The sequence below is a fragment of the Hyla sarda genome, chromosome 3, assembly GCF_029499605.1.
Source record: "Hyla sarda isolate aHylSar1 chromosome 3, aHylSar1.hap1, whole genome shotgun sequence".
NCBI classification, from domain to species: Eukaryota; Metazoa; Chordata; class Amphibia; order Anura; family Hylidae; genus Hyla; species Hyla sarda.
The window spans coordinates 27,762,132-27,789,856 of NC_079191.1; the positions used below are offsets into that span (position 1 = coordinate 27,762,132).

Below are 27,725 nucleotides of genomic sequence, written 5' to 3' on the forward strand. Positions count from 1 at the left end.
TACATTTTTTTTAAATTTTAATAAATGTGATTTAATCCCTTCTTTAATAAAAGTTTGAATCACCCTCCCCCCTTTTTCCCATAAAAAAATAAAAATAATAAAAATAAACATAAATATATGTGGTATCGCCCCATGCTTAAATGTCCTAACTATAAAAATTTTAACATAACATTGTTTTCTAACCAAGGTGCCTCTTGCAATATAATCTCCCTTCCACCCAGCGGTCACTACACCCATTGAAGCAGACAGGCTCCCTCTGGACACCTTAATAGTGACGTAATGTCTCGGGCTGCACGGCAACCTGGGAAAACGTGAGACAACAGTAATTTTGAATGCTGTTAAAAATAAACATTGGGGCAAAAATCCCAAAAGAATTGCAAGACCACAATGAAACACAGATACAGACACTTTATTGTGAACTACAATAACTTTACAGCCTCTGTAGCATAGTCAGATAAAAAAAAAAACTGAATACCTCTTTAGAGGTGCAATATTACTATGTAGGGGCAGTAAGGGGGCACTGTTACTAAAAGGAGGGCACTCAGGGACCACTACTAATACAAGAAAGGCATTAGAATAGGGCTAAGCACTGTAGGAGCACAAAGCGGCTATTAATGTGTAGAGCGCTTTTACCATTTGGGACACTGCCTGTTTGGCATTGCTTTTCTGTCGATAACTTTAGTTATGTGGGTACCCGGGGCAGCAGCTGGCACAGTTTGCGAAGAAATGGTAGGATGGGACATTTGATTAGGGGGTTATCAAAAGGCAGAGAGGGTGCTGGACAAGTGAGGAGCCAAAGATGTTTAGATGAAAAACTCTGCAGAGACAAGTTGTGGCCACATGGTCTGGTTTAAACAGAGAAGAAGAGGAAATGATTCCATTCAAGGAAGACGTCACCTGTAGTCACTGGATGCCACTGTGTTGCATAAATGTATACATTCTGCAGATCATTTGGGTTTTACTTATTAGGATGGGTCTGCTGCAATGATGCAGCAATGCTTAGGGCCGGACTAACTATGGGCCCCATTAGATTTAATGAAACCAGGCAGCATCTTGACAGGGGGCAGCAATTTGCCACCCAAGAAATTTTTTATTTAATTATTTTTTTCTTTTTTATCCACGCCTGAACCCACCTTTGGCCACCACAGGCTCTTGCTTGATAATGGGGAATCTAACACAATTGCCCAGGATCCCCATGTGAGCAAATCTGAGTTCAGCTGTATGCACACATGCGCATACAGATGAGAGCTGCCTGTCAGCAAGGGAAGGTCATGACCTCTGCCCTGACATAGGTGCCGTTGATGTCACTCATCAATGCCTGTTCTGTGGAAGAGGAAAGGTCAAATTTAATTGTACTGTGCTGGACAAAGGTGAGTGATTATTTAATTACATTTTTTCTTTCATACTGGGGAACATATCTGGCTACTTAGTGGGGGAGGGGGGGATTTACTTACCTACCTAGCAACCCACCTAGTCAGCTACCAGGTTAACTACCTACCTCCATCTCTGGCTACCTACCTACCTTCTGGGCTACCTACCTAGCTACCTACCTGGATACCTACCTACCAAATGGGCTTCCTAGTTAACTACTCACCAACCTGGCTACCTACAAATTCAGCTAACTAACTGACTAACTACCCATCTATTTACCAAATTGGCTACATAGATAACTACCTGCATGGCTACCTAACTACCTGGCTACCTATCTACTTACCTGGCTATCTATCTACTAGGTTACCTACCTAGCTACCTAAAAACCTACCTATATAGATACAGTCCTACCTAGCTTCCTGGCTACCTGCCTAGCAAGCAACCTACCTACCTAGTTACCTACCACTCTATCAGTGGGGGTCTACCTATTTAAAGACATAACTGCCTATGAGTGACTATGTAATAATGGTACAATCTAACTACTGTGGGACATACCTACCTAATGCAAATATTACCTGCCCACTTTTACTGTGTGGGACACCAAAGGGGGCACTTAATATCTTTTGGGGGCCTATAGATGGGGAGTTTGTGTAAAGTTGACGTGAACACTGGAAAAATGTGGCGTCTAAAATGTTTGTACTGCAGATTCTGAAGAGATGATTTTTGTTTCAAAGAATACATCATGTTGGTCTGAGCCCGAGGGAAAATAAAAGGGAAAAGGATGACTGACGATTAGAGAAGACATCACCTGTGATGTTATTGTATTTTATAAGTAAAAGTATGTGCATTAGTCAGTCACAGTGTAATGCATAGAGTGTTCCTGATATGTTGGTATCATCCACAGTACATTCTGGTATTATTGTTATTGTATAGTGGTTTTTACTCAGTATAGTGATATTATCCGTCTTCAAAGTATGGTATACATTGTTCCATTTATAATAGCATTATTGGTCTCGGTATACAGTGTTTGGTCAGAAACAGCATGATAACAGTAATATGTATAGTGACAATATTCCTCCTTGTATATTGAAATTATTGGTAATATTGGACTTAATATACAGGATTTGGTCAGAAACAGTATGATGGTAATATGTTAGGTGATAATATAATATAGATAACAGAGATCCTTTGTAAAGATTTGAGAAACTTCCACAAGGTAGTCCAAAGACACAAGAAAGCCGCCTGTTGTTTGAAAAAAAATAAACTATAGTCTCAAATTTTTTTATATGTAAGTTGATGGACTACTGTATATGTTGAACCTTTGAAGAATTCAAAACTTTCCAGGCTGCAAATTAATTTTGAGGAATTGCACACATCTCATGCTCCTGTGGGTATGAGACAAAGCCAACTGCACCATTGAGATCCAGCTTGGCCCCAGGAGGAGCATCGAATGTAAAGTTCTGTAGCAGCTTTGTGAAGAAGAGGAAAATCTCCATTTTAGCCATGTTCTCTCCAACACAACTTCTCTTCCCTACAAAAAGGAGAAAAAGCAGAGAAAAAAGATTATAGTATTAGTCCCTCATGGAGTGTGACAGCAGGACCCAGTATTGTCTGAAAGACTAAAGCTCTTTGTTCATGCCTCTGTACTTAAGGAACCAATAGACTTCTTTGTATTCTTTGTCTGCTCAAATGTCCTTATTAGAGGTGCTTAATGTTTATCACTACTTAATGTATGCACATATTCAGAATCTACTAACCTTAAAGGAGTACTGCGGTGAAAATGATCTTATCCCCTTATGCGACCACTGTCAGTGAGGTATGTGTGTCGTCTACCGACACACACTCCATTCCTTTCTGTGGGAGCGCCAATAATGCCTGAGAGCTGTACACGGGTCTTTTCGGCACTCCCATAAAAAATTTATGAAGTGCATGCTGCAGCCGGCATGCACTCTATTCATTTTTTATGGGAATGCACAAAAAAGCCCCAAGGCCCGTTCTGGGGATCGCGGTGGGTCCCAGAGGTTGAACCCCCATGATCAGCTACTTATCTCCTATCTCCCTTAATGGTTTAACTTCATATTACAGTTATATTGTCTACACCCAAAGAACTTGTGTCTATAAATATGTGTGTGCCCTAATAAACGATTAAACACTTTCTAACATCACCTCATTGTAGTGTGACATTCATAAGCTCAAGTCGATTGCAAAATATTAAGTTTAGAATTCTTAATTAGTTAACACTTTCTCCGGACAACACCACTTGTAACACAAGAGCTACTCTATCAGGGGTCTGCTAGTAGTGTTGAGCGGCATAGGCCATATTCGAATTTGTGATATTTCATGAATATATGGACGAATATTCGTCATATATTCGCTAAATTCACATATTCAAATTCGCGATTATGCGATATTCGCGAATAAAATTCGCATTGCAAATATTCGCGAGCAACACTATCTGCTAGCAGACAGCCCCTTTAAGTTTTGGAGTTGTCCACCTATCTTTAGACAAGGGCTACACTAAGACTTTTTGTATTGCTACTGATTGCCTTTAGCTATTTAGTGACAACTACAGTCTACAATATAACATCCAACTCAAGGGATTACTTTTGGGATTGCTTTGCCATTTTAGCGCAATAGATTACAACATTCAGTAGCACTACAATAATTCTCATCCTAGCCCTAACCTTACTTTGAAGTTAGTAAATTAAATAAATAGTGTTTGCCACAGTAGTCAACAAGAGTACTCACAACAGTACGGAATTGGCTTTAGACCTCTGAAGCATTGACTTTAACTGGCACAAAGAGCAAACAAACAATGTCGCAAGTAAAGACGAAGAGTGGCACTCTTCATCTTTACTTGCAATATAATTTTGAAGTTACTCACCAGCAGAAAATGGTATAAAGGCCTCATTTTTAACAAAGTTTCCATCGGAGTCCAGAAAATGTTGAGGGTAAAACTCATCGGGTTTCTTGAAGTACTTGTTGTCTCGTAGGACAGATGTTAGTGATGGAATTACTTGAGTCCCCTGCAAAGATTTTTTACATTCATAAATTGTTCTCTATGCTGAGATCTACCAGAAAGTGGAGTCTTTAGGGCCGGTCCACCATCAATAATATCTGGGCCCCATATGGGCAAATACTCTATTATATTTATTAGTCTTCCATCTTGTACCCTATTGTGTGCATTTGTTGACCCTTGGGAGGAAAGTTCTTTTCAAGCATAATGAATGATCTACTAATTGATTTCTATTTCCCAATTTTTTTGGTGCCTGCCTAAAGGTGGTGGAGTCTTATCAGTGTACTTCCCAAATTAGATCAGCTGGCAGGCCTCCATAAGCCAGAAGCTATATTGAAATTGCTATGAGGTAAAAGTGATTTGACTTTTAATGACAATTAAAGTATTTTATGAAGATTCTAAGTCTTCGGCTATGTTCACATGTTGTGTTTTACTACACTACTGTTTTATTACACCATTGTTTTATTACACTACTGTTTTTACTTTAGAATTTTTACTGTGTTTTGGTCATCTCTTGTGATCTTCTATGATCTGCCTTTTTTGGCAGATCATAGATGTAGATTGCAGATATAACTTGCAAGTGCTATTTCTATTTGGACTATTTATAGCAATCATTAGATTGTTAAAAAGAGAGAAAAAAGTCCCTTGCTCTATTAAAATGAAATCATCCACTTTTCCCATTTTACACAAAAAAAAGTAAAATAACATGAACATATTTAATATGAGCGCATGCAGAAAGGTGCAATCTATTAAAATATATTATTAATGATTCTGTACGGTCAACAGTGTAAATGTAAAAAAAATACCAAAGTCCAATAACATCACATCACATCTCAGAAAAAAAGGAATACAAAGTGATCAGAGTCACAAATACACAAGTAGTAGTGATAAAAACTAAAGATCACAGCAGTCCTGCTTCAATACAAAACTTTGTTATCTGACAGAAGAAATAAAAACTCTCACTAGTGCCACCTAGAGTGATGTGATGTATTTAGAGAAAAGTATAGGTATACTATACAACTAAATATGAAAATCCCTACATCTCACAAACAGTAAGGCATAGCAACAAAATGAATAACAGTACTGAATCATGGCACCAGAGGCTATAAAACTATGAATTTTTTTATTTCATTTTTATTGGCCATATGTCCTCTTTAGCAGATTGATTCAACAACATGATTTTTGTGCTTACTTGGGTTATGTTTGTCTAATATTAAACTGGTCCCACTGGGCTCCAACAACTGGAGAGTCCAGAGCAAGCTCCTATCTAGCAGTTTAACCCTGTAGATGCTGTGGCCTATAGGGCTATAGGGTTCGCAGAAGGTGATGCCCTGTGGCCCACTGGAACCTCCATGAAGCGTTTGTGGAGTTTGCCCTGCCAGTCGGAGGCAAAACCATTGCCTCTGGGTCTGCCATGTATGTAAGCCTGTGAGACCTAGTAAAACTCCCAAGAAAGACAAAAAGAAGTTAAAAAAGGTAAAAAAAAAGAAAAAAAAAGTTTAAGAAAATAAAAGAAAAAAGTGAAAAGGGATTGCCCCTAAATTGCCATGCCTATACGAGGCAGCTGAAATCTAGCAAATATCCCAGCAACAAGCTCAAGTGTCATAAGAGCCCGGCTAAGCTGCAGCATGCATGCCTTCTCCTTCCCTTCCCCTCTTAGCTTCCAGTATTGAGCAATGTAAATATATAGGGCAGGGAGGAATGGGGAGGTAGGAGACGTGCATACTACAGCTCAGCCTCTATGACACTTGGGATTGGCAAAGTTTCCTAACATTCTAAACAGCCATTAGTTAAAAGACAGGTATAATTTGTTTTATTTCCCTATTATCTACATGCTCACATCTCTGCGCATGATATAGAGCTGACGTATTAACTTTAAATCAAGACACTTACTTTTGGTATGAAGAAGCCCTTCAGGGTGACATCTTGTTTAGTCTGATGCGGCAAATTGCTTGGCAGAATATTGGCAAATCTCTGAATCTCTTGAATAACAGCGTCCGTGTATGGCATTTGTTGGCGGTGCACCATACGAGGCTTGGCTGAACCGATAACCATTCCAATTTCTGTTTGAACTTTTTCTGTTATCAAAGCAAAAATTATCCATAATGTCTTTTCTGAAATCAAACATTGCTGTTTTTTTTTTTTTTTTTTGCTTGTATGGTGCAGTATGAGCTATTATGTGAAAATAATGTGGAGGCAGTTTTATGTTTCCACAATATGTGTGTATTGGTTTTAGTTGATGTGCCATTTTTCGGTTGTCTTCCATGTTGATTTCTTCTTGGCATATGATATGACTAGAGATGAGCGAAATTAGATTTGAGTGATTAGATTTGTCACAAACTTCTCGGCTCGGCAGTTGATGACTTTAGCCTGCATAAATTAGTTTAGCTTTCGGGTGCTCCAGTGGGCTGGAAAAGGTGGATACAGTCCTAGGAGACTCTCCCAGGACTGTATCCACCTTTTCCAGCCCACCAGATCACCTGAAAACTCAACTAATTTATGCAGGCCAAAGTCATCAACCGCCTAGCCGCAAAGTTTGTGACAAATCTAATCACTGTAACTTCGCTCATCTCTAGATATGGCCTTCCTAATATTGACTAACTTTCATCATATTCTGAGGGTTCTAAATACGCTGCCATCTTTTACCTTTCTCCTGTGCCACAACCACCTTGTATTAGTAGTCCTCCTCCCTTCTCATTGAGTGATATCCCTGACTTATTTCTGCCACAATATGCAGACATTTATTCATATATGTATAAGTAATAATATTGTGTGGCTCTGTGTATATTTCTCAGATAAATGGCCGCTCCCCGTTTGTGTTTTTCCTCCTATAGAACCCTGGGTATTAATATCCTTTTGTGTGCCGTGCCGAACTCTTGTTGGCTTAATAACATGGTATAACCCTGATCTCGTGGCATTATTATCATGGTATCGACATGGTGCATTTAATAAGATTTTATTACTTTTATCAGTGATTTAAAATATATATATATTTTTCCTTTTCTTTTTCTTTTATATATATATATTTATACTGTGTACAACTTAGGTTGTGGTTTGGTATAATCGATTATCACTGACAATGTGTTTTTTTTTTCTGTTTTTCACATAGGTAGATTAGAATATATAAGGAGATTTGTTAGATTCTATATATTTGTGTTGGTACAAGTTGTATTTAGTTATCAAGATTTATTTTGTATTACCACACCTTTCTCTGTCTCCGGCATTGTATTTCTTTGCAGTTATTTTTTGGTTTGCGATCAGTACTAATAAATGTGTTCGTTTTATCTAGTGGGAATCCGATTGTAAATCTGCCTCTTTGGTGTGGGGATGCACCGCCCTAGTCCACCTAGGTGCACGCACCTGGTGGGGGAGGGCGGGGCGGACCACTATAAGGGGCAGATGGATCTGGACATATCTCAGTACGACTAAGGCGACTAAGGTCGTTGAAACGCGTCACTTCATGATCCCTGTTGCCGTTTGCTGTGTGATTTTACAATAAACCATCTTTTGCATCATGCTTACAGTGCTTGACAATTTTGTTCTAATATAGACTATGTTACATTACACAGCATTAACTTTACTCTAATTTCAGCCAGTGATAGGTCAGTAACATAGAACTTGTGTCCCTTAAATCAAACATAAAGTCTCAGTGTTTTTCAATGAGGCGCAGATTCAGCCTGTCATGTGACATTTCCTATTTACCTCTTACAAGTAAAGGTGCAGGGGAGAACAGTGTAAAGCTGCATCTCTTTGGATACAGTATAGATGAAATGTCTAACCCTGCAGCCTATTAATATATCACTGCACTCCTGCTTCCTTAGATAAGACAGAAATAATATATTGAAAAACACAATATAAACGTAGGGATATGCAGATTAATAAATAGCATGGTGGAAAAAGAAGGCGTCTGAGCACTTTCACAGCTCCAAATCCCCATCTTCTCTTCATACAACTATAGAGGTAAACGGAGTTGCAGTCAAACTTATTCAACCCTCCATAACAAGTTAGGTTTATTTGTAAAATTTACAATCTTCCAGCTGTTTGGAAAAACAAATAAAAAGCAAACTGTAAATTACTCAACATAGCTAATATAAGGCGGCTTTCACACTATTAAAACACTTCCGTTACGAACGCCTGTTAGGAAATCGGCAGTTATACGGCCGGTACAAAATCACTAATGGCCGTTAGAAAATCCCATTATAGTCTATGGGATTTTTCTAATAGCCGCTTTAACTTGTTATCAACCATTATTAATAACGGCCGTTATTTTGTGACGAGCGAATGAACAGGAGAAATAGTGCATGTACTATTTCTCCCGTTACTATCACGCGTCACAAAATTACAGCCGTTATTAATAACGGGCGATAAATGGCCTTTAGGTTATTGATATTCTTATGCTTGTATGCTACAACCACCTTCTTTACATCTCGACAAAGTTTTTTATGGGGTTTAAGTCCAGAATCTCCCAGGATATCTTCTGAAACCAAGCCTTGAGGTATGCATGGGATCTTTGTTCTATTAGAAAGTCCAATGAAACAAAAGCTTAACCCCTTAAGGACCAAGGGTTTTTCCGTTTTTGCACTTTCGTTTTTTTCTCCTTACCTTTAAAAAATCATAACTCTTTCAATTTTGCAGCTAAAAATCTGTATAATGGCTTATTTTTTGCGCCAACAATTCTACTTTGTAATGACATCATTCATTTTACCCAAAAATGTACGGCGAAACGAAAAAAAATCATTGTGAGAAAAAATAGAAAAAAAAAAAAAGCCGTTTTGAAAATTTTGGGGGCTTCTGCTTCTACACCGTACATTTTCGGTAAAATTGACACCTTATCTTTTTTCTGTAGGTCCATACGATTAAAATGATACCCTACTTTTATAGGTTTGATTTTGGCGTACTTCTGAAAAAAATCATAACTACATGCAGGGAAATGTATACATTTAAAACTGTCATTTTCTGACCCCTATAACTTTTTAAATTTTCCGCATATGGGGCGGTATGAGGACTCATTTTTTGCGCCATGATCTGAAGTTTTTAGCGGTACCATTTTAGTAATGATCGGACTTGTTGATTGCTTTTTATTCATTTTTTCATTATGTAAAAAGTGACCAAAAATACGCAATCTTGGACTTTGGAATTTTTTTGCACGCACGCCATTGACTGTGCGGTTTAATTAACCCCTTCAGGACCAAGCCCATTTTGGCCTTAAGGACCGGAGCGTTTTTTGCACATCTGACCACTGTCACTTTAAACATTAATAACTCTGGAATACTTTTAGTTGTCATTCTGATTCCGAGATTGTTTTTTCGTGACATATTCTACTTTAACATAGTGGTAAAATTTTTTGGTAACTTGCATCCTTTCTTGGTGAAAAATCCGTAAATTTGATGAAAAATTTGAAAATTTTGCATTTTTCTAACTTTGAAGCTTTCTGCTTATGAGGAAAATGGATATTACAAATACATTTTTTTTGGTTCACATATACATTATGTCTACTTTATGTTTGCATCCTAAAATTGATGAGTTTTTACTTTTGGAAGACACCAGAGGGCTTCAAAGTTCAGCAGCAATTTTCCGATTTTTCGCAAAATTTTCAAACTCAATATTTTTCAGGGACCAGTTCAGGTTTGAAGTGGATTTGAAGGGTCTTCATATTAGAAATACCCCATAAATGACCCCATTATAAAAACTACACCCCCCAAAGTATTCAAAATGACAATCAATCAGCGTTTTAACCCTTTAGGTGTTTCACAGGAATAGCAGCAAAGTGAAGGAGAAAATTCACAATCTTCATTTTTTACACTCACATGTTCTTGTAGACCCAATTTTTGAATTTTTACAAGGGGTAAAAGGAGAAAATTTTTACTTGTATTTGTAGCCCAATTTCTCTCAAGTAAGCACACACCTCATATGTCTATGTAAATTGTTCGGTGGGCGCAGTAGAGGGCTCAGAATGGAAGGAGCGACAAGAGGATTTTGGAGAGTAAGTTTTTCTGAAATGGTTTTTGGGGGGCATGTTGCATTTAGGAAGCCCTTATGGTGCCAGAACAGCAAAAAAAAAAAACACATGGCATACCATTTTGGAAACTAGACCCCTTGGGGAATGTAACATGGGATAAAGTGAGCCTTTATACCCCACAGGTGTTTCACGACTTTTGCAAATGTAAAAAAAAAAATGCTTGTTTTCCCAAAAATTTTACATTTTTAAAAAGGGTAATAGCAGAAAATTCCCCTAAAAATTTGAAGCCCAATTTCTCCCGATTCAGAAAACACGCCATATGGGGGTTAAAAGTGCTCTGCTGGCGCACTACAGGTCTCAGAAGAGAAGGAGTCACATTTGGCTTTTTGAAAGCAAATTTTGCTCTGGGGGCATGCCGCATTTAGGAAGCCCCTATGGTGCCAGGACAGCAAAAAAAAAAACCCACATAGCATACCATTTTGGAAACTAGACCCCTCGGGGAACGTAACAAGGGGTTAAGTGAACCTTTATACCCCACAACTGTTTTACGACTTTTGCATATGTAAAAAAAATAAAAGAAATTTTACCTAAAATGCTTGTTTTGCCAAAAAATTTTCATTTTTTAAAAGGATAAAAGCAGAAAATACCCCCCACAATTTGTAACACAATTTCTCCCGAGTACGGCGATACCCCATATGTGACCCTTAACTGTTGCTTTGAAATATGACAGGGCTCCAAAGTGAGAGTGCCATGCGCATTTGAGGCCTAAATTAGGGACTTACATAGGGGTGGACATAGGGGAATTCTTCGCCAGTGATTCCAAACAGGGTGCCTCCAGCTGTTGCAAAACTCCCAGCATGCCTTGGAGTAGTTGTTTTTCAACAGCTGGAGGCTCCGTTTTGGAAACAGTGGCGTACCAGACGCTTTCATTTTATTGGGGAGGGGAGGGGGCTGTATAGGGGTATGTGTATATGTAGTGTTTTTTAAATTTTTATTTTATTTTGTGTTAGTGTAGTGTAGTGTTTTTAGGGTACAGTCGCACGTGCGGGGGTTCACAGTAGTTTCTCGCGGGCAGTTTGAGCTGCGGCAGAAAACTTGCCGCAGCTCAAACTTGCAGCCAGATACTTGCTGTAAACCTCCGCCCATGTGAGTTTACCCTGTACGTTCACAATGGGGGGGGGCATCCAGCTGTTGCAAAACTTCAACTCCCAGCATGCGCTGACAGACTGTACATGCTGAGAGTTTTAGTTTTGCAACAGCTGTTGGCACACTGGTTATGTATTACTGAGTTTGTGACCTAACTCGGTGTTTCACAACTAGTGTGCCTCCAGCTGTTGCAAAACTACAACTCCCATCATGTACGGTGCATGGAGTACATTGACTGCTGAGAGTTGGAGTTTGCAACAGCTGGAGGCACACCGGTCGTGAAACACTGAGTTAGGTAAAAAAAAAACTCTAAGTTTTACAACCAGTGTGCCTTCAGCTGTTGCAAAACTACAACTCTCAGCAGTCACCGACAGCCAACGGGCATGCTGGGAGTTGTAGTTATGCAACCAACAGATGCACCACTACAACTCCCAGCATGCACTTTAGCTGTTTGTGCAAGCTGGGAGTTGTAGTTATACAACAGCTGAAGGTACACTTTTCCATTGAAAAACTGTGCCTCCAGCTGTTGCAAAACATAAGTCCCAGCATGCCCATAAGGGAATGCTGGGAGTTGTGGTGGTCTGCCTCCTGCTGTTGCATAACTACGGCTCCCAGCATGCCCTTTTTGCATGCTGGGAGCTGTTGCTAAGCAACAGCAGGAGGCTGTCACTCACCTCCAATGATCCACGCCGCGCAGGTCAGTCCCTCGTCGTCGCCGCCGCTGCTCCTGGGGCCCCGATCCCAACAGGGACGCCGGGGATCGGGGTCCCCAGCACCCAGGGTGCACGTCCCGCACCTGCTCACGTCCTCCGGAAGAGGGGCGGAGCGGGTTGCGGGAGTGACACCCGCAGTAGGCGCCCTGATTGGTCGGCCGGTAATCCGGCCGACGAATCAGGGCGATCGTGAGGTGGCACCAGTGCCACCTCACCCCTGCAGGCTCTGGCTGTTCGGGGCCGTCTCTGACAGTAATTCCGGGTCTGAACGATTTCAGCAGGCATCCGGCTCCGGTCCCCAACCGGCTAGCGGTGGGGACCGGAATTCCACGGGCGTATGGATACGCCCTCGGTCCTTAAGGACTCGGAATGCAGGGCGTATCCATATGCCCTATGTCCTGAAGAGGTTAATGATATATTTTTATATTTTGGAAATTTCTGTACGCGCGATACCACATATGTTTATTTTTATAATTATTTACACAGTTTTTTTTTTTTATGGGAAAAGGGGGGTGATTCAAACTTTCATTAGGGGAGGTGTTAATTGATTTTTATTCACTTTTTTTTTCACTTTTTTTTTTGCAGTGTTATAGCTCTTTTTCATTGATCAGTGGTTTCTCATTGGAAACCAGTGATCAATGATTCTGCCCCTTGACTGCTCATGCCTGGATCTCAAGCACTGAGCAGTCATTCGGTGATCGGACACCAGGAGGCAGGAAGGGGCCCTCCTGCTGTGTCTCAGCTGTTTGGGATGCAGTGATTTCACCACGGCGATCCCGAACAGCCCCCTGAGCTAGCCGGCAACATTTTAGTTTCACTTTAGACGTGGCGTTCAAAGTTGAGAGTTAATGGCGCAGCACCGCGATCAGTGCCACGCACTATTAGCCACGGGTCCTGGCCGTTGTTAGAGGCCGGGCCCGACTCGCTATGACGGGGGGCCATGCCATGGCCCCGCGTTATAGAATGGGAGCAGACTCAGAACGTACCGGTACATCCTTGGTCCTTAAGAGGTTAAATGGGTACTCCACTGCTCAGCATTTAGAACAAACTGTTCCGAACGCTGGAGCCAGCACCGGTAGCTTGTGACGTCATAGCCCTACCCTTCATGATGTCATGCCCCACCCCCTCAATGCAAGTCTGAGGGAGGGGGTGTGATGGCTGTCATGCACCCTCGCATGGACTTGCATTGAGGGGGCAGGGCATGATGTCATGATGGGGCGGGGGTATGACGTCACGAGCTACCGGTGCTGGCTCCAGCGTTCGGAACAGTTTAACCCTTTCTCATTGACTTTAGAATGTTTTATTCTGTGATTTCCTTATACATGATTGAATCCATCTTGCCCTCCACACATTGCAGATTTTCTGTGCCAGAGGTAGCAACGCAGCCCCAGAGCATCGCTGAACCACCACCATGCTTCAGTGTAGGCATGATGTTCTTTAAAGTGTATGCATCCCTCCAGATATACTGTATGCATCCCTCCAGATATACTGATGGTATATTTGCTATTCATGTCAGGAACTGTTCAAAGACGGATACATTTGCTAGGGGGATTTGTTCCTGCTCTGGACAGTTCCTGACATGGACAGAACTTCCTCTGGAGCATACAGCAGCTAATAAGTACTGGAAGGATTAAGATTTTTAAATAGAAGTAATATACACATCTTTTTAACTTTCTAGCACCAGTTGATTTGAAAACATATGGGGGAGATTTATCAAAACCTGTCCAGACTAAAAGTTATTGAGTTGCCCATAGCAAGCAATCAGATTTCTTCTTTCATTTTTAACAAGGCCTATGCAAAATGAAAGAAGCCATCTGATTGGTTGCTATGGGCCACTCAGCAACTTTTCCTCTGGACAGGTTTTGATAAATCTCCCCCATATTCTCCTCATGCGTACCCCTTTAACTTAAAGGGGTACTCAGCTGCTCAGCGTTTGGAACAAACTATTCCAAAAGCTGGAGCTGGTGCCGGGAGCTCGTGACATCATAGACCCACCCCCTCCCATAGACTTGCACTGAGGGGACGGGGCGTAATGTCATGAGGGGGTGGGGCCATAAGGTCACAAGCTCCCGACTCCAGCGTTCGGTACAGTTTGTTCCAAACGCTGAGCAGCGCACTACCCCTTTAAGCACTATTGACTTAGGCTATGTTCCAAAAAAACAGATGAAATTTTGAGCTGTTTATTGAGCCTTTTTATGCTTCTGCTTTTTGACTTGCATAAACCCAATTTGCTAAGGGGGTCAAGTAACGTTGATTGGAATTGTGGTTCTAATGTTGGTTTTTATTTTATTTACTAACCACAAGTAGTGATACCCTCTTACTTTGAACTTCAGGATACTTCATCATTAATAGAAGGCCCCATCTCAACGTGGCAGAAGTCGTCTCCATTCCAGCAGCAAACAAGTCCGATACCAGAGAGGTTAGGTTTTCATCATGAAAGTATAACTCAGGATTTGGTTTCTCCTAAAATTACATAAATACAGAACATACTTTAGATATGGACACATCAGTAGAAAAATAACACTTTATTCTTCCACTAAAGGGTGAAAAAGGGCAACAATGAAAACACTCTGGGGTTTTGGGGTTTCATATTTCCCTTTTCACTCCCTGCTTAAATTTGGCTGCAGCATGTGTGACCTAAAAGCCTAAAAAACACCATGTGGCATGTCTAATGTTTTTTTTTCCAAAAACTTTGGCTCTGCATCAAGTCAGAACACTAAAAATTGTCAGAAATTAATCAAAACTGGTTAGTAAGGCACTGAAATGGTTCAAAGCAATTAGAGATGAGCGAATCGAAGCTGACGAACCCAAATTCGTTACGAATTTCATGAAATATTCGATTTGAAACGAATGCGAATATCGCCGCGATTCTATTGCACAAATCGCTTCATTAAATTCCATTTTACAGCGTTCCCGGCTAAAGGAGACCTAAAATGGCGGATCCACATGTGAGTACATGGGCCAGGGGATTATGGGAGAGCGGGAAGGTATGGCGGGAATGAAGGTAGGCGGGATGACCCAGAACCACATGTGAGATGCAGCCTATCAGTGTTCACTGTCCCCTGTGATGTCACAGCCCCTATATAATCGGCGGCCATCTTGCCTCTCTTCATTTCATCTATGTACTCAGATGGAGAGGACGGGACGGCGTGTGTGTGAATAGCTCATACCACAGCGTTACACTGCAACTGCTAGTCACATCAGCATTAGGGACAGACAGGAGTGCAGAGCTCTTTGGTGTTCTCACTGAGAAGGATCTTACGATATATAAACCCCTTATTCACGTTATTGAGCATTTCATCAGAGAGGGGTAGAAAGCTTTTCGTTGCTTCATACATATCAACAAGCTGCCTGAACTTTATGAACCATCTCATCACCTTATTTTTCAGCGTAATTCTGTGCTTTTTTTTGCTCCAGAAATCATCTGCTGCTTAGAATTGTATGTAGACGGTATAAAAACCAGTGCTCACCATTCCTAACACTCTGTGACATAGTGCAATTTAGGGTTTAATCCCTGTTTTTTTTTTTTGTGGTGCTGCACTGTTGTGTCCTGCTGCTGCTCACAAATACGTTTTGACTTTAGTGCATTTGTCTGCCCTCATACGTGCATACCACATACCTACATCAAAGCAGTCTACTATTCTGTATCTGTAACAAGTCTAGATACAGGGAAAGTCCAAGCAACAGTACTCACAGGCTGGTGTTTTACAAAAATACAGATTTTTTCTGCGTATTGTTGCACATTTTCTGCCCTCATCAGTGCATACCGCATACGTACATCCAAGTAGTGTGCCATTTTGTACCTGTTAATCTGTCAAGGGCCTACATACTGTGAAAGTCCAAACAATAGTACTCACCGGCTGATGTTTTACAAAAATTACAGAGTTTTTCTGAGTATTATTGCGCATTTTTTTGCCCTCATCAGTGCATACCGCATATGTGCATCCAATTAGTGTACAATTTTGTACCTGTTAATCTGTCAAGGGCCTATATACTGTGAAAGTCCAAACAATAGTACTCACCGCTAGGCGGCCAAGTAGTGATGTGGAGAGTGACGTGGGAGGCGGTGATGCAAGGGTTCAGGGTCCTGAAGCAGACACTGTTGGGGAACCTGAGGAGGACATCAGTGACGTGCAGACACCTGTTGATGATGATGAAGCCGATCGCAATTTGGAGCCGGGTGCTGAAGGGGCTTCATCATCATCAGGAGAAGAGAGTTGCAGGTTGCCCTTGAGGCAGCAGATGAGCCAGCAACGCGGTAGCACGGTTGGCAGTCAGCATGGTGGCAAGAGTGGAAATTCTGGAGCCAAACGTTGCCAGGGGAGACCACCTGCTTTGCGGCAGCCTACCTTTCCGGGAGTTAATGGAACAGGGGTTCCTGGAGACGGCGCCAGTAGCAGTCAATTAGTGCGGACTGTAGGTGGGAAAATCAGCTACTCGGTGGTGTGACAGTTTTTCATCAGGCATCCGGAAGAGGTTCACGTAGCCACATGCAAGATATGTCGGCAGAAGGTGAAGCGTGGCCAGGGTCCCAATGTCGGCACCACGGCCCTGCGTCAACACATGCTTTGCCACCATAAAGCGGCCTGGGAGAACCGTGGCGCCGATGTAGTGGTCCAGCCTGCTGCATCACCCAGTGGCCATCCGCTCCCTCCTTCATCCAGCCAAGGCTCCAGCACCTCAGCCGAAGGGAGCTGTGTGTCAAACCCTCCTTCTGTCACTCCAGATGCTCCTGCTTCTCCCGCTTTTAGTCAGCCATTCCGCCAACAATCCATCGGCGAAGCCATGTCCAAGAGACAACAGTATGCCCCCACTCATCCAACGGCGCAGAAGTTGAATGTGCTCCTGTCTAAGTTGCTGATGCTGCAGTCCCTCCCTTTTCAAGTGTTGGACTCCGCACCTTTCAGAGAATTGATGGCTTGTGCCGAGCCGAGGTGGAGAATCCAGAGCCGTCATTTATTTGCTAATAAGTTTGTACAAGCCCTGCATAAGTTTGTACAAGAGAAGGTGGGCCAGTCCATGAGCCTGTCGGTGTGTTCAAAAGTGCACGGCAGCGCCAACGTGTGGAGCTGTAACTACGGGCAGGGACAATACTTGTCTTTTATGGCTAACTGGGTAAATGTGGTTCCTGCAAAGCCACAAAAGCAACTTGGACAGGTCACACCGCTTCCTCCGCCATGCTCTCGCTCTCAGGCAGTTGGTCCTGTGACAGTGTGCGACTCTGCCTCCTCATCCTCCACCGTGTCCTCGGCCTCCACTGCACGTACAAATCTCGATGGCCCTTCATAGTACCATGTATGTTGGGCATGGTGGTGTCATGCTGTTCTTCACATGGTGGAACTGCTAAAATTCATTTGTCAAGAAATCCGAGTATGGCTTACTCCACGAAATCTGGAAATGGGAACCATAGTGACCGACAACGGGAAGAACATCATGTCCGCGCTGCGACATGGAAGTGTGAAACATGCCCCCTGCATGGCACACGTGTTGAATTTGGTTGTCAAGCACTTCCTGAAGTCTTCACCCCATTTGCAAAACATTCTGACAATGGCAAGGAAACTGTGCATGCACTTCAGCCACTCGTACACCACAAAGCACACCTTCCTTGAGCTGCAGTATCAGAACGGTATCCCACAACATAGTCTTATTTGTGACTTTGCCACATGTTGGAATTCCACCCTCCATATGTTTGACAGACTATACGAACAAAGAAAAGCCGTCACTGATTTCTTGATGATCCAAGCAGATAGGAGTACTCCCCTGTGTAACTTCAATGTGAACCAGTGGCAGCTCATACGGACACCTGCCGTTTGCTGAGGCCCTTTGAGGAAGCCACATTATTTGTGAGTAGCCTGGATTATGCCATGAATGATGTAATTCCACTCCTACATTTCCTACAATAAATGATTGAAACCATGGCTGGTCAAGGCCATGGAGATGTTGCGCCTACATCTCCAGGCTACATGGGCCCTGTGGGGGCTGAACTGGAGGAGGAGGATGAGGGGCAGAGTGGAGAACAGTTTAGGTTGGATGAAATGGCTGGGGTTTCTAGTCATCAGACAGGAGAGGAGGAGCAGGAGCAGCCAGAGGAGCTAGAGGGTTATGAGGAAGGGGATACAGAGGACCCAGACACACCATGGCAGTATGCAGTTGAGAGGGAGGCAGGTATTTCCTCCGAGCCACTGGTGCAAATGGCACGATGCATGCTCAGTTGATTGCGTAGTAACCCCCGAATTGTCAAAATTAATCAGCGGGATGACTTCTGGCTCTCCACCTTATTGGACCCTCGCTACCGTCCCAGAATGGGGGCCTTTTTTACACCCACAGAGAGGGAGGACCTACTACAGAGAGATCCTACGTAGTCAGTTGGCCGATGCCTATCGGTGACATGGTCCATCCACTCGCAGGTCTGACTCTGCACTCACCTTCCACTGCCATGGCTGCTTGGGAGGGGAGGGGTGGCAGGAGCAGTACCAGCTCCATCAGCAGCAGCCTGAGTCTACAGTCGCTGATGAGTAGCTTTCTTCACCCGCATAGTGAAGCAACTCATCAGCAGCAGGTAGACATGGAGCAGGACCTTAACCAGCAGGTGGTGGCATACCTTGACATGGCCATGCCAACAAACATTGAAGATCCACTGGACTTCTGGGCAGCCAAACTTGATTTATGGCCATAACTAGCAGAGTTAGCCCTGGAAAAGCTGTCCTGTCCGGCCAGTAGTGTGCCATCAGAGTGGGTGTTTAATGCGGCCGGGGCCATAGTCACCCCAAGGCGAACCTGTCTGTCCACGAAAAATGTGGAGAGACTGACCTTTGTGAAGATGAATCAGGGATGAATCAGCCAGGATTTCCTGCCACCAATGCCAGATGCCTCAGAGTAGATTGACCATGCTGCTACACCAACACTGCACAATTATTGTTATGAAACCCTCTTGGGTTATATATTAGGGTTATGAAACCCTCTTGGCTACTGCGAATGCCTGCTCCTGACTCATCCTGTGTCTCTTTCAGGAACTACTTGCCTCACTGATGCTTCAGGCCTTGGGCCTTTAATTTTTGGATGTTTAGCAGTAGCTAAATACATGCTTAATGCTAATTTCAACATTGATCTTGCAATATAAAGGGGTTGTGAAACCCTCGGGTGTGCTGCTGATGCCTGCACCTGTGTTTTTCAGGAATTACTTGGCTTACTGATGCTTCTGGGCTTGGGCCTTACATTTTTGGATGGTGGCACTACCTAACATGCATCTTCAATAGAGATTTCAAAGTTCACCTTTTAATTTTAGGGGTTGTGAACCCCTCTTGTGTACTCATGCTGCTTCCTACTCCACTCTGTCAGCCCGTTGGTCCTGTGACAGTGTGCGACTTCGCCTCCCCATCCTCCACTGTGTCCTAAGCCTCCACTGCCCGGACAAGTCTCAGTGGCCCTTCAGCATACCATGTATGCAGGGCACGGTGGTGTCACGCTGTTCTTCACATGGATTGCCTTGGCGAAATGTCTTGGAAACAATGGCCGGTCAGGGCAATGGAGACGTTGCGCCTACATCTCACGGCCACATGAGCCTTGTGGGGGCTTGTTCGATTTGGTCCTTTGTACCCACATGCTGGGGTCCAGGACACTCAAACTTTGATATGAATTTCAAATAAAGAAATCAGACATTTCAATGGTCTCCTCATGTATCAGCCAACTCCAGGCTGTGTCATTCAGGAAATATAAGGTTTACTGATGCCGCTGCTGGGCCTGGGTCTGGGAAATTAAATTTTTATCATAGGTAGCACCCGCTATCCTAAATCTTCTTCCTCAAAAATTTCAAAAATTGTTGTGTTTTTTTTTAGCGATTGTGAAGCCCTGGTGTGTACTCATGCATCAACCAACTCCAGGCTATGTCATTCAGGCAATATATGATTTACTGATGCCGCTGTTGGGCCTGGGTCTGGTAAATTAAAATGTTATCATAGGTAGAACCCGCTATCCAAAATCTTCGGTTTAAATTTCTAAATTCCTCTTTTAATCTTAGGGATTGTGAAGGCCTAGTGCCTACTCACGCTGTTGGCAACTCTGGGCTGTGCCATTCATCCACTTTATGGTCTTCTCATGCTGCCAACACCTCCAGGCTGTGCCATTCAGCCACTATATGGTGTTCTCATGCTGCCAACACCACCACGCTGTGCCATTCAGCCACTATATGGTGTCCTCATGCTGCCAACACCTCAACGCTTTGTCATTCAGCCACTATATGGTGTCCTCATGCTGCCAACACCTCCACATTGTGTCATTCAGTCACTATATGGTCTCCTCATGCTTCAGGCTCATCCAAGCTGTGTCATTCAGCCACTATATGGTCTCCTCATGCTTCAGCCTCATCCAAGCTGTGTCATTCAGTCACTGTATGGTCTCCTCATGCTGCCAACACCTCCACGCTGTGTCATGCAGCCACTATATGGTCTCCTCACACTGATGCCACCTCCAAGCTCTGTCATTGCGCCGCTCTGGGGCAGTGATTCTAAAAGCGATGCCGGTAATCTGCATGTTATTCTGAATAACAGTATTATTTCCCTACCCCAGCACACTACATATGCGTTTAAGAAAACAGCAAACTATTCTATACCCCTATTCAGGCTGTCTGTAGGCTAGAAATAGCCTTTTTTAATATAGATTCACCGTGAAAAAATTTGTATAGAAACAAACTTTCAGAAAATTCGTCGAATCGGCCGAATCGAATTTTTGAAAAGTTCGCTCATCTCTAAAAGCAATGATAAATATAGCAAAGTAAAAATGGCAATGAAAAATGGTGCAAATTACAAAATACAGGAGAAAGAACAATGCAAAATTCACCACAAAGACCTACAGAGTAATCCTATAGATATCAGCTGAAGGATGAAATCATTGCAAAATATGCAGTACATGTACTATCTGCCAGTGGATGGACCATCCAAGCTCTATGGCAGAGATCAAAGGCATTGGGCTTCATATACTGTTGGACTTCCCTTCAAATTTTAGTAAAAAAACAACACATAAGGAAATGGATTTCCTTCTATTTATTGTAAGCGTATGCCAAAGTTTAGCTATTTTTATTACCAATCTACTAATTCCTGCTCATTTCCAACATTTGGGAGTCGTTTTATTTTTTTATTTACAATCCAAATAATTTATACATTTTTAATTCTGTTTTTGGCGTCTTTTCATGCTTTTCACTTTAAACAGAGAGGTTCAAAACTTTAGGGCACTTTGGTGCGCCAAAGTTTAATGACATGTGGAACACTATTCATGATAATGATGAAAAACTAAATAAAAAGTCACTATAAAAAGCAAAATAAAAGGGGAAACATAGTAAATGAGGCCTACCGTCTTTATCGAGCTCCATTGTATGGGAACATTGAGATGGGTAAGGGCCCAATGACCATTATTGTCCAAGAACCTGGGCCACTTCCAGTTCTGTGCACAATTGAAGGGGCTATCCAGCTTAGAAAAATGTATTCCCTATCCAAAGGATAGGGGATAATTGTCAGATTGCAGGGGGTCCAACCTCTGGGACTCCCCTATCTCCTTCTTGCCACCTTAACTCTCCTCCTACATAGAGCAGGGGTTGGCTCGTGCCCTTCATTTATCTCTATGGGATAACTGAAGCAATGTACTTTGGTATCTCTGGCTCTCCTATAGAGATGCATGGAGGGGGCATGTTGACCACCACTTTGTGCCGTGGTCGTCACATCTCCATACAGGAGAAGAGCGAGGGCGCCGGACAGGAGATCGCAAGGTCCCATCGTTTGAGGCTACTGTGATCTGAAACTTATTATTTACTTTTTCGTAAGCTGGACTACTACTTTAACCCTCTCTGCCCCCCTCCCCCACCAAACAAGCACTAGCGTCAAATATCTCATTACTTTACCTCTTTCTGTTTGACCAGGAAACAATCTATGAGATTTCTCTGGTCATTGACATCCAGTTCATCCCTTTGTTTGGTGAAGACCTCTCTAATAAATGAATGTAATTCATCAACGTATGGTGGAATGGATTTGTGGCTTCCTGGAATCCAGCGCATCAAAGATGGAAATGCGTTGTACAACTATGGAGGAGAATACAAATTAAGTCATGACATATATAGCCTTGAGTAAATGTTTTAAATAGGTATGAAAAAAATGTTGCAAAATGAGAATGCTTTAAAAAACTGAAGAGTTTAACCTGTTAAGGAGGCAGGGCGTACCTGTACGGCCTGGTCCAATTACTGTGGTTTAAAGCGTTTTCACAAGCTGAGCGTGTTTCAAACCCAGTGGCTATCAGCAGCCAGGACCCAGAGTTAATGCTGGGCACTGCCAATCAGGCCTATGCCTGGCATTAACCCTTTAGACACTGTGATTAAAGTTTATAGCTGCATCTAAACTGAAAAGGGTACTCCACTGGTAAACATTTTTTTTTTAAATCAACTGGTTAACAGCTGATGTATGATCCACAGGAAGTTCTTTTCTTTTTGAATTTCCTTTCTGTCTGATCACAGTGCTCTCTGCTGACACTTCTGTCCATTTTAGGAACTGTCCACAGTAGGAGCAAATCCCCATAGAAAACCTATCCTACTCTTAACAGTTCCTAAAATGGACAAAGGTGTCAGCAGAGAGCACTGTGGTCAGACAGAAAGGAAATTCAAAAAGAAAAGAACTTCCTCTGGATCATAGCAGCTGATAAATACTGGCAGGATTAAGATTTTTTAATAGATGTAATTTACAAATCTGTTTGACTTTCTGGCACCAGTTGATAAAAAAAAAAAAAATGTTTTCCAGCGGAGTAGCCCTTGAAAATAAAATGATCCAGGCAGCTCAGCGGAGCTGATTGGTACCATTATGGTGAAAATGCGATCTCCCGATCAGCTGAAAGGATGGCGGGGGGGGGGGGGGGGACGACGACCCTTACCTGCCTTCTCGCTTCGCGATCGGTCCTCTGCTTCTCCCAGTCAGCCAGGCAAGCTGGAGAAGCAGAGCACCGATAACACTGATCACTGATCAGTGCCATGCTATGGCATAGCATTGAACAGTATATGCAGACAAAAGATTGCATGGTATAGCCCCCTATGGGGACTATAAAAAATATAAAAAATAAAGTGTTAAAAAAAGAAAGTTTATTAACCCCTTCCATAATAAAAGTGTGAATAACTCCCTTTTCCTATTTTTTTTATAAATTAATGTAATAATAAATAAAAATAGTCATATGTGGTACTGCCGCGTGTATAAATGTCAAAACTATTAATATACAGTGACCCCTCAACATACAATAGTTTCAACATACAATGGTCTTTTCTGGACCATTGTAGCTTGAAACCAGACTCCACATACAATGTTATGGACAGTCCAGATCTGTGAAACGTGTCAATTGCTGGAAGAACTGACCAATCTGAATAGGCATTTTACTGGTAAAACACCTGTATTACTGCACCTGTTTTACTGAAGTGCCTGCACTCACTGGTTATCTGGTAGCGCCTCCCTACAATACAGGGTGGTACTACATTTTTTGTACTATTCACCTGTGACAGGATTAGCTGCTCCTTTGGACACCAGGTAAGGGTGGCTCCATTTAACTTTTTTTTTACGACCCTGTGTGTACTTTACAGGACCCTGAAGAAGCTCCTGTCCTCTACATAGACAGTGATTACAGCTCCCAGCAGATCTTTCTTACTTTTATATGTAAGGATTTGCTTTATCTATATTAGTTGTCTACTTATTTTTCTTTAATCCTCACTTTTTCCTATTTTTTAATTACATTTTGGGGCTTCAGAACCAATTACCAGGTTTCCATAGAGTTATGGTGTCAACATACAATGGTTGTCCTGGAACAAATTAATATTGTAACTTGAGGGACCACTGTATACGTTTAGCTAAACCCTATCTATAAGCCTTGACAGAGGAATGGCTGTGGATATAGTGTTTCTGGATTTTGCCAAAGCGTTTGATACTGTCCCTCACAGACGTCTGACAGGTAAGTTAAGGTCTTTGGGCTTGGAAACTTTAGTTTGTAACTGGATTGAACACTGGCTCATGGATCGTACCCAGAGAGTGGTGGTCAATGATTCGTACTCTGATTGGTCCCCGGTAATTAGTGGTGTACCCCAAGGTTCAGTACTGGGCCCGCTGTTGTTTAATTTATTTATCAATGATATAGAGGATGGTATTAACAGCTCTGTTTCAATCTTTGCAGATGACACCAAGCTTTGTAGCACGGTACAGTCTATAGAGGATGTGCATAAGTTACAAGATGACTTGGATAGACTAAGTGTCTGGGCATCCACTTGGCAAATGAGGTTCAATGTGGATAAATGTAAAGTTATGCATCTGGGTACAAATAAAATGCATGCATTGTATGTCTTAGGGGGGATTAAACTGGCAGAGTCACTGGTAGAGAAGGATCTGGGTGTACTTGTAGATTACAGACTACAGAATAGCATGCAATGTCAGGCTGCTGCTTCCAAAGCCGGCAGGATATTGTCATGTATAAAAAGAGGAATGGACTCAAGGGACAGGGACATATTACTCTCCCTTTATAAAGCAATGGTACGGCCTCACCTGGAATATGCTGTTCAGTTTTGGTCGCCTGTCCATAAAAGGGACACTGTGGAGCTGGAGAGGGTGCAGAGACGCGCGACTAAACTAATATGGGGCATGGAACATCTTAGCTATGAGGAGCGATTAAAGGAGTTACAATTGTTTAGTCTTGAGAAGAGACGTTTAAGGGGGGATATGATAAACGTATATAAGTATATAAATGGCCCATACAAAAAATATGGAGAAAAACTGTTCCAGGTTAAACCCCCCCAAAGGCCGAGGAGGCACTCCCTCCGTCTGGAGAAGAAAAGGTTTAGTCTAAAGGGGTGACACGCCTTCTTTACCGTGAGGACTGTGAATTTATGGAACGGTCTACCTCAGGAACTGGTCACAGCAGGAACAATTAACAGCTTTAGGGTTAGATACATTCCTGGAACAAAATAACATTAATGCTTATGCAGAATTATAAAACTACATCCCTTCCCCTTATCCCCTTACACCCTTCACTTCAATACCCTGGTTGGACTTGATGGACGTATGTCTTTTTTCAACCATACTATGTAACTATGTAACCGCATGGTTGACGGCATACATGTTAAAAAAAATACCAAAGTCCCAAAAAATAATTTTTTTTATCACTTCATATACAAAAAGTTACAAAATGGCACTTTTTTGTTCAAATTTGACCCCAATTTTATTTTTAGTTTCGCCACAGATTATGTTATGAAATAAGCTGTTTTGGGGTCCTTGACTCTTGTCACTACAGAGCTGGGAAAAGAGTATGCACAGTAACTCATTTACAGAAGCAAAAGAACTTCCTCTACAGTGCCACCTGCTGGAAGTAACTTCCCTTTAAATCAGGGGTCTCAAACTCCCGGCCCGAAAGGAACGAAAGTTTGTGGCCCGCACCAGGTATGTGTAATTTGTATTGTCCGATGCCCGGACATGCATCACATATTTATTATTTGCGACTTTTGTCAAAAGTTGCTATTTTGTGCGCAGAGGTACTTTTTTTAGGTACAAAGCTACACCACCTACCAGTAGGCGTGATAATCACTTATACCTTTCCGCAATTCAACATTTAGCCTTTTGTGGATGACATCATTCCACTCCCCTTCTATGACACACGTTCAGGAGCTGAGCGCGGGTCATAGCGTGGTGGTCCTGGCGGCTATCTGCAGCCAGGACCCATCTCTAATGCCAGACATCACCGATCACTGTGATGCCCAGCTTTAACCCCTTAGACACCGCAATCAAATTTGATTGTAGCATCTAAAATGCAAGTAAAAATGTCCAGGCAGCTCTGTCAAAGTAAGTAAAAACACCTAACTTGCCAAATGCAGGACCCGGGAAAGTGTCTACTTCCCTCCCTCACAAGTGTCTAGAAAAAGTGTATGTGGTAGAGCTTTTCCCTCCACAGCAGAGCTGCGCAAAATTCATCATCCTACTGCACCTTCTTGATAAATAAAATGCACGCTAGTCAAACCCACCACCCAAATAAACGTGTTAAAATAGCTCTACCATAGACATTCTTTGATAAATCTGGGCCTGTATGCCTAAAATAGAAGTGTTAATAGTTAATTTTTATCAATAGATAAACGGTAAAGGGAATGAACAGAGGAGAAATCTAAATCAAGTCCATGTTTGGTGTGACCGCTCTTTGCCTTCAAAACAGCATCAGAACATTTAACCACACATGTATGATTGCTCGAATCTTTCTGTCTCTTCATGTAATACCAGGAAGACTCGATGATGTATTGTAGGCCATATAATCACTTCTGCTGTGTGGACTGGCTGGCTCTGCCAATCACTGGCCGCAGCAGTGTCCCATCTTAGCCAGTGATTGGCTGAGTGGGCAGGTCCTGCTCTGAGGATTCATCTCGGAAGCAGTAAGAAGATTTAAGGATTTGGTGAAGATGTAGGGAACCAGCAAGGTAGGCAAGTATGATTCACCCAAGCTACCCCCCTGCTCCAGCAACATATTGACTTTCAAGAAAGGCTGGAAATTCTATTTTAAGGCTATGTACAGATTGGTGGAATTTCTACAATTTCACACAATTTCCATCCCACAAAGGTTTCTGAATGGCATTGCTGAATTACAGGGGAATTTCTGCGGAATTTCCACGTAACCCAACACTTCTGGAGAATAAACAGTCCTGCTTGTAGAGATGTGGGTTTAGGGCACATTTATAACTGTGGATGTTGGGTGTAAGTCTGAGGGCATTTTTTTTTCCAGGGAACTGGTGCAGCACGAGCAAAGTCTTAGAGATGGGAGTGAAATGTTTGGATTATAGGAGATGTTAGTTTTAAATCATTACTATGGTGCCAGCACCTCAACCGCTGACCTCTGAATCGTGGACTACATTACAGTAAAAACATTATGAACAAAAAAAACAATAAACTTACCAAGGCCATGGGGGAACCCATAGTTCTGACAGCTTTAATTATTATGGTCAAAAGCCTATGAAGTTTTGGATCATCAAAGTCAAAGCGATGACCAAGTAATGTAGATACAATGATATTAGCGACGGCAGCGTTCACTATCATGGTGTTGTGAAAAGGTTTACCTAAAGGAAGAGCAAACAGCAAGATAAAGCTGTTTAGAAAATGAAAAGCTTGATTTATTATTCAGAATCATGAAGAAATACAGTCAATGCACTCAAACAAGGGGGTGATGGTAGTACTATAGTTATCTAAATAGGAGGCAGTATTGTACTAATTATATTCTTGTACAAATTATATTATAGTAGTTATATTCTTGTACATGGGAGCAGTATTATAGTAGTTATATTCTTGTACATGGGAGCAGTATTATAGTAGTTATATTCTTGTATATAGGAGGCAGTATTATAGTAGTTATATTCTTGTACATAGGAGCAGTATTATAGAAGTTATATCCTTGTATATAGGAGCAGTGTTATAGTAGTTATATTCTTGTACATAGGAGCAGTATTATAGAAGTTATATCCTTGTATATAGGAGCAGTATTATAG

The 27,725-nt window shown here is 42.2% G+C and overlaps 1 protein-coding gene across 1 annotated transcript in view; it reads right to left on the minus strand.

The window, feature by feature from the left end:
- Positions 1-2,722: 2,722 nt before the first annotated feature.
- LOC130361218 (cytochrome P450 2K1-like) overlaps positions 2,723-27,725 on the minus strand; it is a 221,263-nt gene continuing 196,260 nt past the window's right edge. Inside the window, exons 8-13 of the mRNA XM_056563949.1 lie at positions 27,139-27,299; positions 22,095-22,271; positions 14,527-14,668; positions 6,281-6,465; positions 4,256-4,397; positions 2,723-2,902 (exon numbers count right to left, since the gene is read on the minus strand). Of these exons, the coding sequence (XP_056419924.1) occupies positions 2,724-2,902; positions 4,256-4,397; positions 6,281-6,465; positions 14,527-14,668; positions 22,095-22,271; positions 27,139-27,299 (986 nt within the window). The 3' untranslated portion in view covers position 2,723. The remainder of the gene's footprint in view (positions 2,903-4,255; positions 4,398-6,280; positions 6,466-14,526; positions 14,669-22,094; positions 22,272-27,138; positions 27,300-27,725) is intronic.